The 12,082-nt window shown below is 41.9% G+C and overlaps 1 protein-coding gene across 2 annotated transcripts in view; it reads left to right on the forward strand.

Moving 5' to 3' along the window:
- Nucleotides 1-626: 626 nt before the first annotated feature.
- The window catches only part of LOC104135608 (macrophage mannose receptor 1), a 55,724-nt gene continuing 44,268 nt past the window's right edge, over nt 627-12,082 (forward strand). For both annotated transcript variants that reach the window (XM_035888992.1, XM_009649277.2), the window contains exons 1-4: nt 627-687; nt 4,537-4,938; nt 6,404-6,577; nt 9,498-9,662. In XM_035888992.1, coding sequence (XP_035744885.1) covers nt 627-687; nt 4,537-4,938; nt 6,404-6,577; nt 9,498-9,662 — 802 coding nt within the window. The remainder of the gene's footprint in view (nt 688-4,536; nt 4,939-6,403; nt 6,578-9,497; nt 9,663-12,082) is intronic.

Consider the following 12,082-nt stretch of genomic DNA (forward strand, 5'->3'; position numbering starts at 1 on the left):
CCCGGCCCCGCGTTCCGCTCCCCGGGGGGTGTTGGAGCAACCTGCTCGCACATGAGGGAGGAGTGATGGGGGACAGGGCGGGGTGGGGCAACCCAAATCCCTATTTCCCAAAAGTAGGTCTCTGCTACTTCTGCAGCGCTCCCTCTCTGGAGAAACCCGGTCGTTCGAGCGGGGGTTTTGCTTGAGACTTGCGTTCGCCTCCGAAAGGGAGGAGGGAAGATGTCCTGCTCCCTCGGCGCGGGTTTGGCTCATTTTCTTGAAAAACCAACCGCTGACCCACATGCAAAGCTGGCAGGGTCGCAAAGGGGATAAAAAAAAAAAAAAAGAACCACCACCACAACAAAACCCACCCACCCTCCTCTCAGCTATCACCACCTTATCACCTGCATGTGCCTGGAAGGAGGCTCTTCCCTCCGCTGAGAGGAAAAAAAAAATCAGCTTAGGAAAGCAAAGTTTGAACAGCGAATTCCTGTTATTTCAAAACGCCCCATGTGACAGGATATTTCCTTATCATTTCGAGCCCAGAGCTTTCCCCTGATCCACCAGCCCGTCACAAGTGCGGAGGACCTGCCCGGCGGGAAGCCCGCTCCTCACAGCGGCGAGGCGCCACGGGCGAAGCCGCCGCGATGGCTCCCGCCCTGCTCCTGCTTCTCCTCGCATTTCTCCACCGGGTTTTTCCGCTGCTGGGTAAGTGCCCGCGGGGGCTGTCCGGGATGAGACGTGCCGGGAAAAGAGCGGGGTCGCGGCGGACACCGAGCACAGCCTGACCTGGGGCTTGCGGGGGGAAGCGACCGCGCAGGTGAAGCCCGCGGCATTTTAACCGCCTCGGTGCTGCCTGAGGGGAGCCTCGATGCGCCGGGACGCGGGGCTGAGGGCTACCGCCTCCCCTCGGGCCCTCCCTCAGCCCCCCGCCCCAACTGTCTCCCCCTCCTCGCCCGCACCCTGAGGTGCCCGGTGGGCGAAGCTGCCTGACGAGGGCAGCCCTTTGGGTGCCCATGGTGGTGCGGGTGCCAGACAGCGCTGTGACCGGCGGCGCCTCAGTTTCCCCCACTGCCTAAGGGGCTCAGTCCCCGATCAGTTTAACGCTGTCACCCAGCTTTCCCTCAGCTGCCTCCTCGCCCCCGTGGTCTGCAGAAGGACCTGGTGTTGGGGCTCTGCCTTTCCTCCAGTCCTCTGGTCTTTGATGGGCCTGGGGATCTGCTTTTGGCAGATGGCTTTTGTGGGGGGACATTAAGGTGGCTGAGGCATTGGCGCAGAACAGAGCTGTGAAAACAGATGAAAGCTGTTTCTGTGAAACCTGGAGCTTGCACCCTCTCGCTCCGAGAATTACTATGATTTCCACTGCACTGCTATTTTTCAGTGAGTGAAGGGCATCTGCCCTTCCCTTCTCATCATCCTCGTCTCTCTAGTTTGAGGTCTACTGAAGCACAACTTCGTAACACTGCCTTCTAACCTTTCTTGCTTTGTGTAATTAGCAGCAATCATTGCAGGCTATCTGGTAAGCAAGAGTCAGCATGGAGAAGACAGGCATCCTACCTGCTTGCTGCCTTATTGCTCCCCCATCTCTCACTTCTGACTTTTGGTGTGCTCTTCTGGTGCCCTCCATTGCTGTTTTACATTGGTAGTGCTTCACTGCCTTCACGAGTTACTTCTTGATTTACACTTGCATAATCTGTGATAGTTTGCAAATGCTTCAGAGCGTGAAGCTACGTTGGCATACTGGAAATCTCTACTGCGTAAAAGATACTTGGCCAGTGAGATTTTATAGGACACGGTGCAACTCTTTGGATATAAGCTGGGGCCAGAGATAGGCAAATAATCATAGTGTGGTGAGTGAAATAAAAATGAAAGCCTGTGAGAAAAATTCTGTTAGGGTCTACTTGGGACAGTTGAGGGAAAAGATGCTAGATCTCCCTGGATGAGTTATAATGGTGAGGTAAGTTGGTTCCTATGCCTGGCATGTTCCTGTGCATTTTAAAGAACATCCTTCCAGGAGTAGTTTTCAAAATATGGATTAGTCTGTTAGAAATTGGTGTAATTCAAAGCGTGGTACTCATGATCACGCTATAGTAGACCTGTAAGTGTACCATCTACAGCTCATCTATAGTGAAGAATAGCACCCTGCTATGGGAGCTCTGTGACAAATATTGCTACAGAACTGTGAAACACAGTTAAAGGTTATATGAGTAATTCTGCTCAGCCCATTTTACAGATGCAACTCATCATGTTGACAGGAGCGGTATCAAGTGTTTACAGAGAAGAATTGGCAGGGCATAGAAGATGTTGTACAAATACCTGGCTTGTTTCATATTCTTCTAGACCATCTAATAACTCACACGGAAAGTGTTGTATGGGAATCCTCTCTGATGTCCAAGCAGGCAGAACAAACACAGAAATAAAGCTGTAAACTAGAGCAACGCAGGACCATGCTACAAGTCTGCTGTATGGTCATGCATGAGACAGGAGCAACGGAGGGGAAGGCAATCATGCACCTACAGTCTCAGACACAGTTTCTCCTGTGTCCTGCTACCTCCTGTTCTGTCCTCCTGTTTTGGAGCCAACGTATCTTCAGTGCCTGTCCTCTTGGAGCCAACTTGTGCTTGCTTGGCTCTGTTGGACCTTTAGCTTCTTACCTATGTATTGTTCACTGTCAGAGCCCTGCGTGTGCTGGGGCCCTTGTATAAGCAGCCGTGTTCCATTTATGCACTGCTAACACTTTTCTCTTTATTTCCACCCCCCCATCCCCCCTGCCCAGACCTCTTTGTTCAGCTTTCTAGCCTCATTTCTGAAGCCAAAACTCCACACTGTTTCAGGCTTGGGTGCAACAATCCAGGCTTTTGACTCCAGGGTACCTTTTCCACGTGCATAACATCCTCTCTTTAATGCCATTAGCTGCATAAAAGAAGGAATGTTATTTTAGGCCACAAATACAGTTTTAGCAGTTTGAAAGATCCAGGCAGTGTTTTCCACACATGTGAAAATGTCTGACATCTCTTTTACCCAGCAACTTCAAATAAGATTTCAGGAAAAGAAGAGTTGCAAGCATTGCATATATCAGTTTACAATAACATTGTGCTAAATGCTAGTAGAGAAGCAGAATAAAAAAAAAAAGTTATCACCAGCAGTGATAATTATACATTTCCTTGTATTGTCTGTGAGTAAAACACATTGGCAAAAGGCAATGATTTGTGTCTCCAGTGCTCATCAGTTTTACACTACTTCCCAGTGAGTTGGAAGCCAAAGGACAGGAGAAGGAAACTGAAGCATGGATGAGAAAAGTCTAGGTCAGCTCTTTCTCTGAGAGAGAGGTTATTTGTTCCCAGGTTGTTCTTCTGCAGAGTAGTGTGATCATTTCCATATTGGAGCCACAGCAGAGAAGGGAAAATTTTCTGTGGTTAACCTGTTTTCCCCTTAAATATTTCTCCATTATAGAATTTGTTTAATTTGGTAATCATACACTAAAATAAATAATGTTTTAATTAGCTTCAATCCCCAGAGTCACATAAATTAGTATTTCTCTTTCCTAGCTTGTAGCCCAGTTAAAATACACTTTTAAGACCTTCTGCATCCTGTTATGTGATCCAGTATCAGAGGGAACTATAAAGTTACCATGCTAAAATGTGTCTCAAGGGGATCAAAGAGGAGAAGGTCTCAGTCTTTGGACAAGATCAGCTCAGAAATTCTGTACTCCATAGTGCATCCAAGTGTAAGAGATGCTAAAAACTTTTCTAGTGGTTACAATTTTGGAATAAACCTTGAATACATGAAAATGCATGCTGTGAAGCGCTGTTTACTTAGAGAGAGAAATAACTTTGGGATCTATGAAGAGCTGCATAGATTTTTATAAGTCATTAAGAGGCATACCTGATGATTGCAAATCCTACTGTTGTCAGTATTTCATTCTTAGTGGAGAAATGTAAGAAAGGAGAAGGAAATCACTGATTACTGCAGTTGAGTGAAAAATGAATATGCTGTTCGAGCCCTACAGGTAGCTTGTGTATAAAGCTTAAAACTATCCTTCCCCTTAATTAAGACTTTAAGGATTTGAGCAGACCTTATGGGAACAGAACTCCGCACTGTGGGGAAAGGGAGCCTGAAGAACTTAATGGCTGTTGTCATCTCCTCATGCTTGAGAGCCAGGATGGTGGAGTGCTCAGCATCAGGATCTGTAGTGTATGGTGTGCGTGCTCCCTTGTTTCAGTAACTCCCATGGGTGCAGCGCAACAGTACCATGACTGTGTTTTTTCTCTTCAGTTTAACCCATGCTTTAAAGCTACAGGAGGCACTAGATCTGCATCTCTGCTGCCTTGCACTTGTGAGCATAGGTGCTTTCACTGACACAAAGCATTTGCAATGTCCTCACATCTGAACTAGTTGCATTCTACAGTCTAGCAGGTGTAGGCCACCAGAGTACTGCACCTTCTTTTGCTGAAAAGGTGATGAGATTTTAACCCCAAGAGTAGTGTCCAGATTCATATTTCATTTAGATAGTAAGATACTTCAAACCAGATAATTCTAGTGTTTTTTGTCTTACAGATACTAGCATCTTCTTAATATATAATGAAGATCACAAGCGCTGTGTACTGGCTCAAAGCTCTAATTCAGTGACTGTTGCTCCTTGCGTTCAAGAAAATGAGTCACAAAAATTCAGGTGGGTCTCAGATCACCAGCTTATGAGCATAGCATTCAAATTGTGCTTGGGAGTGCCTTCGAAGAAAGACTGGGTTCCGATCACTCTGTATCCTTGTGACAAGGCTAGTGAACTTCAGCGATGGGAATGCAGAAATGAGACTCTCTTTGCAATCCAAGGGCAAGATTTGTTTTTCAACTATGGAAACAGACAGGAAAGGAATATTATGCTGTACAAGGGATCTGGTTTATGGAGTAGGTGGAAAGTCTACGGAACCACAGACGATCTGTGTTCTCGAGGCTATGAAGGTAAAGTTCTGTAAATTAATTTCTGTATTTCAAACTCATTTCTATGTGTATCTTATTAAAATATTTAGAAGCACAGCAGAATTTCCTTCATCTCGTTAATGATCAGTGAATGACTTCTCGTGAAATCAGTAATACTTGAGTGTGTGTTTTTTGTTTTTTGAGGGGTTCCTTTTGCTTTTTTGGTCAAATTTGTCAAAGTTCTGATAGATAATTAACCATGCATGGTAGTGATTCATTTGGAGAGGGGAAAAAAAGTCTGTGGTTATACTTATATATTATATATATAAGTAATACACAACAGTTAATGATAGCTTTTACTATTTACATGTGTACAGAAAGATGCAGTGTGAGTGTATCACCTGTTGATTATGCTGGGATTTTTTTTTCCTTGGGGAGCAAGTATGAATTATGGTGTAAGGATTTAATTATCTTTTGATATCTTCAGCATATTGAAGATGCCTTCCCAGGTGTTTGAAGTGAGTCTCAGAGTTGGTGCTGAAGCGTTAGACAAAGAAATAAGATATTCAAATTTAACTATTTAAATTAAGTTATGTATGATACATGTGTGCATATATGCATACATTTAGGATAAGTATCTGGGAATACATTTGGCTTCCCATTTAGTATTCTTTGATAAACAGAAATGGGCACAGAGGGAGGTAGGGATGCATTTTCTAAGGTTTACACAAAGGCTGGTTACAGTATTAGCCCTTGGTCTAGAGCCAGAATGAAAGAACCATAGCAAAGCAAATTATGTGAAAGGAGGAAGGGGAATAAGATGGAGAGATGGCCCGCCATTCCTTCCTCTGTTTTCTGGCAGATCTGTGAGACAGTGACCTTGGTATGTAATCTCTAGTGATCCCTGTCAACTAGTGTTCCTCTTGTATGTCCTCCCACCAATTCATGTACATTATATGTGCACACACAGACAACTGCTTTAGTTACTTTGATAAGTTTCATCAACTCAGGTTTCTGATGAAACAAAAATTATCTTTAGATGCCAATGGATATTTTACTTGCGCATAGTGTATTGGAATCACTCTGTGGTACATTCTGTCAAGTTTATACGTACATGCTCTTCCCTGTCTAGAATGGTCAGCAGTTGAGTGGGCTATTGACAGAAGAATCGGCAGTTGTTTGTGCTTAAGAGAATTGCTTAACTGTGTGGATTATATACTTTCGATTGTTATGCATGTAAAATTTAGCATGGGAATGTAGTTGTCTTGGCTCAGTCAGTTCCCGTCAGTGGTCTCCTTAAGCAATATAAATTTGTCTCCTTGTGGACATGGGTATCAGCTTAGACCTTGAGAGTAAAATATCAATGTCCCACTTCTAGTACAGTTTGTATACTAAGCTAGCAAGCTCTGCTTGCTATAATAGCTATAATAAGATCATAAAGCTGAACTGATACATATCCCCATACTTATTACTGCTTATATGTTTTTCAATTGTTGTGTCTCCTTAGATACCTACACAGTGAAAGGAAATGCCAATGGAGCACCTTGTGTATTCCCTTTTAAGTTTGATGATAAATGGTATGCTGACTGCACAGATGCTGGCAGATCAGATGGCTGGTTCTGGTGTGGAACCACTTCCAACTTTGATGTTGACAAGATGTATGGATTTTGCCCATTGAAATGTAAGTTTTGTATGTTCAAGATTCTGCTGTGCTGTTATTCAGCTGCCTGGAAATATCAGTGTCCTTATCATGTGCTAAGCATTTTCTCTGCAAGCTGCTGCTTCCCCTGTCATGCTGAAAGAGGTAGCACTTCTCCCTCCCTTCTTCTTTATTACTGTGTTTTGCTGTAAAGCTCCAGCTGACCGCAGTCAGAGCTAAGGAGAAAAACATGCCTTTCCTCTGATGTGAAGAAAACAGTGTGGGTTGATCTTAACTGGTTTGGTGATGAAGTATTAGTGTCCTTGCCTGATTTCCATGAATGTTGCATTCATTATTTCAGACAAATAAAAATTGCATGTTTTTTTTTTCTATGCCAGTATTATTTTCAAGATATTAAAAACATGTTGGGAATATCAATCCCATTAATACAGCACATGCAAAATCAACTTAAGAATGCTACCTGTCTAGCATTCTTTGAGTATAGCAAATAGGAGGCATCATTAAAATATTGTTTAATTCTTTGGCATAATTCAAGGAAATCCATTCAGATGGCTGTGATTGTTTTTGGAAAAAGCTGCTTTATGCTGATTGCCTGCATGTTTCCTTCCTGATTCTTCAGTACTGGCTATAAAATATTCACGTTTGGGTCATATATTTTAATGAGAGACAGGCTGTGGTAGCAGAAGTTTTAGTCAGCCCTGTGAAAGAGGAATGCACTGCATGAGGGAGTGATAAGTTAATAAACTCCAACAGCACCTTTAGACGTAGAATGTTTAAGCCTTTGTATGTTAAAGTTTATTTAATAAGATTAAAGTGTTGTTTCTTAAACTGGGGGGGCAAAAATGCCAATATGTAAACATGTGATGCAGATGATTACAGCTGTTGATGCTGGGGCCTGGACATACAGTGAAATTATCATGACTGAACCAGTCACCTTTTTGCATTGTGAGCAAAACCGGCTCAAATGTTCTCCAAAATGAAAAGGGCATAAGACTATACTTAAAACAGGCATTATACTGAATAGAGGTGTAGAAATTTGGCCAGTGGAGGCAAAATAATTGTGACTATGACCCTTTGTCTGGTGCTTTAAAAAGAGGTGCTGATACTGTGACAGGAGAAACTTAAATCCCATGGGAAGAAACTGAGAAGTGTTGCTACATCAGACAAGTTTTAGTAGCCTAGGAAATACTGGTTCTTTACAGATTACACTGTGTCTTTTTGAGCTGTGTGTTGCCCTGCAGCATAAAGGTAGGTGTCAGGGAAGAAGACAGGTTGCACAGTGTAAGGCCATCAGGAGAGTAAGTCATGAGGTATGCCTATAGCTGTATTCAAGTGGGTAAAAGTCCATTGAGGCCCTTTTCTTGGCAGACAAAAGAGCTAGGATTTCTGTGAAGAATTTAGAAAGTCTTATAAGTGATCCATAAAACTTGCAGCTGACTAGGAAGGAAACAAAAAGTTCGAAGAATGAGGAAATATTTGGTCTTGTTTACCTCTTCCTCTGTAATGAGTGTACAAGACTTATAAACCCCTTTCTATCAAGTCAGAGACCGTTTTCTTTATTGAACTATAGATGTTAATACTTTTGCGGTCTCTATTTTATTCCAGATTTGTGCTTATGCACAGGAATTTATGGTCTTGTAGAACATAGTGTAGTGAAGAAATTTTGCCTTCTTGATAGTCATAAAATATTTTGGACAGAAGTTGGTTTGTGGATAATGATAATCGGATGAAAGTTCCCATTTTTAGTCAAATGTCAGTACTACTATAGGTTACGTTTGATTTTTATCGCCTAAGGCTAATTTGAAAAGAAGTGCTTCAAATTATCTATAGATTATCAGATATAATACAGGAAAAAGTGGAACTGGTATCTGACCTACTGACATTTAACATGTATCACCCTTTGTCCTGAGTTTTGTTTATTGTACTGTTTTCCTCTTATTTGCACACTTCAGTCTTCTGAGCTCTCTGAATTCGGAAAAGGAAAAGGCCTTTTTCTCTCAAATTTTTCACAGCTTGCAACTTGAGAAACTCTGATAGAGGCTGCAGGAACTTCAGTCATTTTCCATTGTCAGCAGACATACAGTGAACTCTGCTATATTATGCTTTTTCATGCAACTTTAATCTCCTTATGGAGTGATATTTAGCTCGGTGTTAGGGCCTCCTGTAGGTTTCATTTTTGGCAGAGCAAGACCACACTGTTGCCTGTTGCTTGTTGTTGGGATTCAACTGAGATGAGCTAGGAGAGGCTGCAGCGGTGTAGGGAGTGTGGTACCTTCTGGGGCCACTTCTAATGTTGGGCCCTGCTGGATGATGTTTTCACTGCTTTGGCATTTCCTGAAAGTGCCAAGTTCAGGTATTCAAGGGGATCCCAGTGAGGTCATGTGGCAGAGGAGAAAGTGTGGTGGTATGCCAGATACATGCATAAGACAAATCTGGAATTGCAGGAAAGGTTGAGATGGATGCTGATAATGTAAGTTTTGTGTTCAGTGCTTGGGTCCGATTACCTCTATCACAGTATGAAAATCCAAAGCCACTTCACATAGCACCCAAAATTTGTAAAAAATATTGGGGTTTCTTATCTCAGAAAAGTGGTCAGCTTGATGTACGCCTTAGCGTCTGAAAATTTCAGTCTTTTTCTCGACAGTGAGAAATCAACTCTATTAGCATGACTTTAACCACTCGTCTTCTATCTTAAACACCAGCTTTGTTACACCAGAGAAAATGGTGACATTGTTTCATTACCTGTGTACTGTCCCACATGGCTGTCATGGTTTAGCTCTGCCCTGGATTTAATAACACATTAGAGAGCCTCAGGCCTCCTTTCAGACTAGTTCTCTATTGCAGTGCTTAGGTTTGTGTATTTTTGCTAAGTGATTTATTCTATATTTTTTTCTGGCTCTGTCTTCATGATCTGTTACAGCCTTTCTTTTTCTCCCTACAGTTAACAGTATTGATTTGTTGTGGAATACCGATCCTTTAACAAATGTCCAGTACCAGATAAACGCTGAGGCAGCTCTGAAATGGCACCAGGCAAGAAAAAGCTGTCAACAACAGAAGGCAGAGTTATTAAGCATCACAGAGTTGCATGAACAAACGTACCTGACGGGTAGGGTAATATTATCCATCAGATTTTTTTTAAAAGTGCATTATTGTAGCAGTGACACTTATATAGCATGTTCCATCTTGAAAATGGATATTTGTTCAATTCTGGTTATTAGTAGATTCAAATTACCTTGAGTGATTCAGCTGGAAAAATTGGACACATAATGATTATTTTATCCTGATTTAATATTGCCAGAAACTTAAAGTAATGTAAAAAATAGAGCAGTTAAATAATGCAAGCAATAAAGAATGAATCTTGGAATGCAAAATAGTTTGTAAACCAAAGATGTAGGTATCAAGATTGCTTTATTTTTATGCTCTACTTGTTGATTGTACTAGTCAGTGTTTTGGCCTCTTTAAAGCTGTTGTATTGTCAGTATACACTAAAATATGAAAAGGAAGAAAAAGACCTAACAAACAAAAGGACTTACAAATAGTTTTTTTCATTTCAAACTCCTTCAATGTTTTTTTGAAAAAATTTCCAAAGTTCTCTGCGGAAAAAAAAGTCCTGAATATTTGCTTGAAAACATTTACATTCTACAATGAGAGTCTCCTTTTTATTACCTTCTTAGCCTGTCTACGCACATGAAGTAGTCCACTAAATCATCTACTAAATAGATTAGAAAATACTTTGAATATGTTGCATCAGTTGGAACATAGATTTTTCTGTGCTGTATGTTGTACTGTGTAAGCTCATAGAATCAGAGAGAGAATGGTTTGGGTTGGAAGGGACATTTAAAGATCATCCAGTCTACTCCCCCTGCTATAGGCAGAGACACCTTGCACTAGGTCGGGTTGCTCAAAGCCACATCTAACCTGACCTTCTCTGGGCAACCTGTTCCAGTGTCTCAAGACCTTCATTGTAAAGAATATGTTCATTATGTCTGATCTAAATCTACCCCCTTTAATTTTAAAACTGTTGCGCCTTGTCCTGTCACTACAGGTCCTGGTAAAAAATCTCTCTCCATCTTTCTTACAAGCCCCCTTTATATATTGAAAGGCTGTGAGAAGGTGTCTCTGGAGCCTTGTCTTCTCCAGGCTGAACAACCCCAACTCTCTCAGCCATTCTTCACAGGAGTGTTGTTCCAGCCCTCTGATAATTTTTATGGTCCTGCTCTGGACCCATTCCAACAGGTATTTCTTGTACTGAGGACCTGAGAACTGGATGCAGTACTCCAGATGACATCTCACCAGAGTGGACTGGAGGGGGAGAATCGCCTCCCTTGACCCGCTGGCCACACTTCTTTTGATGCAGCCCAGGATATCATTGGCTTCCTGGGTTGCAAGCACACATTGCTGGTTCATACCCAATTTTTCATCCACCAGCACCCCTAAGTCCTTCTCCATGGGACTGTTCTCAATTCATTCATCCTCCCAGTCCGTATTGGTATTGGGGATTTCCCTGACCCAGGTGCAGGGTCTTGCACTTGATCTTATTGGACTTCATTATGTTCACATGGGCCCACTCCTCAAGCCTGTCAAGGACCCTCTGGATGGCATCCCTTCTCTCCAGCGTATCAACTGCACCACTCAGCTTGGTGTTGTCAGAAAACTTGCTGAGGGTGCACTCGATCCCACTGTCTGTGTCACTCATTAAGAGATTTCATAATATTGGTCCCAATACAGACCCTAGAGGAACAATTGTTACTGGTTTCTATTTGCACATTGAGCCATTGACTGTAACTCTTTAGATGCAGCCATCCTGCCAAATCCTTATCCATCTAATAGTTGATCCATCAAATTCATATGTCACCAGGTTAGAGGAATGATAAATGTATTTTTAATGCTATGAACAGTCTGTTCTGTCCAAACTTTTATTTTCAATTTAAGGATTTGGTCAAAACATGCATTTTTTTTTTTTTTTTTACTGAGTGTAATGAAACTATTGTTGAAATTAATGCTCAAGGGAGCAATCTGGCACTGACATATAGAAGTGAGTTATTAGTAGGTGTATTTTGATTGCAAACTAGTAGATATTGCTGCCAAAGGTATGTGAAAGTCAATTTTTCATTCTACAGCTCTCCTGGCAGAACCAGGATTTCCTGTCATGCTCAGTTCTTGATTGTCTTAAGAACAACTTGTTTGCATAGAAGTAGTACTGGAACACAGTATATGTTGGTGCCAAATCAGGCTCTGGTATGACATTCCAGTCCTTTCCAGTGCTTAACTACCCCTTCTTCTAATCTTGCCATGCTTCAAGTGCTACCCATAATCATGGTGTCAAAGACAAGTAAAATATATAGAGCAAAATAATATACTGGCATGATGCCACTGGTACAAGCAGAAATAAATAATATATATCTCACAAAAATTTGCTGTGAGCTATGCAGAAATACATTTAATTCAAAAAAACCAGCAGGCATCCAACTGGGCTTCCAAGTCTTATACGAAAGTCATAGAGAGACAATTAATAATGACTTTAAA

The sequence above is a fragment of the Egretta garzetta genome, unplaced genomic scaffold (assembly GCF_000687185.1).
Source record: "Egretta garzetta isolate BGI_Z169 unplaced genomic scaffold, ASM68718v1 scaffold641, whole genome shotgun sequence".
Lineage (NCBI taxonomy): Eukaryota > Metazoa > Chordata > Aves > Pelecaniformes > Ardeidae > Egretta > Egretta garzetta.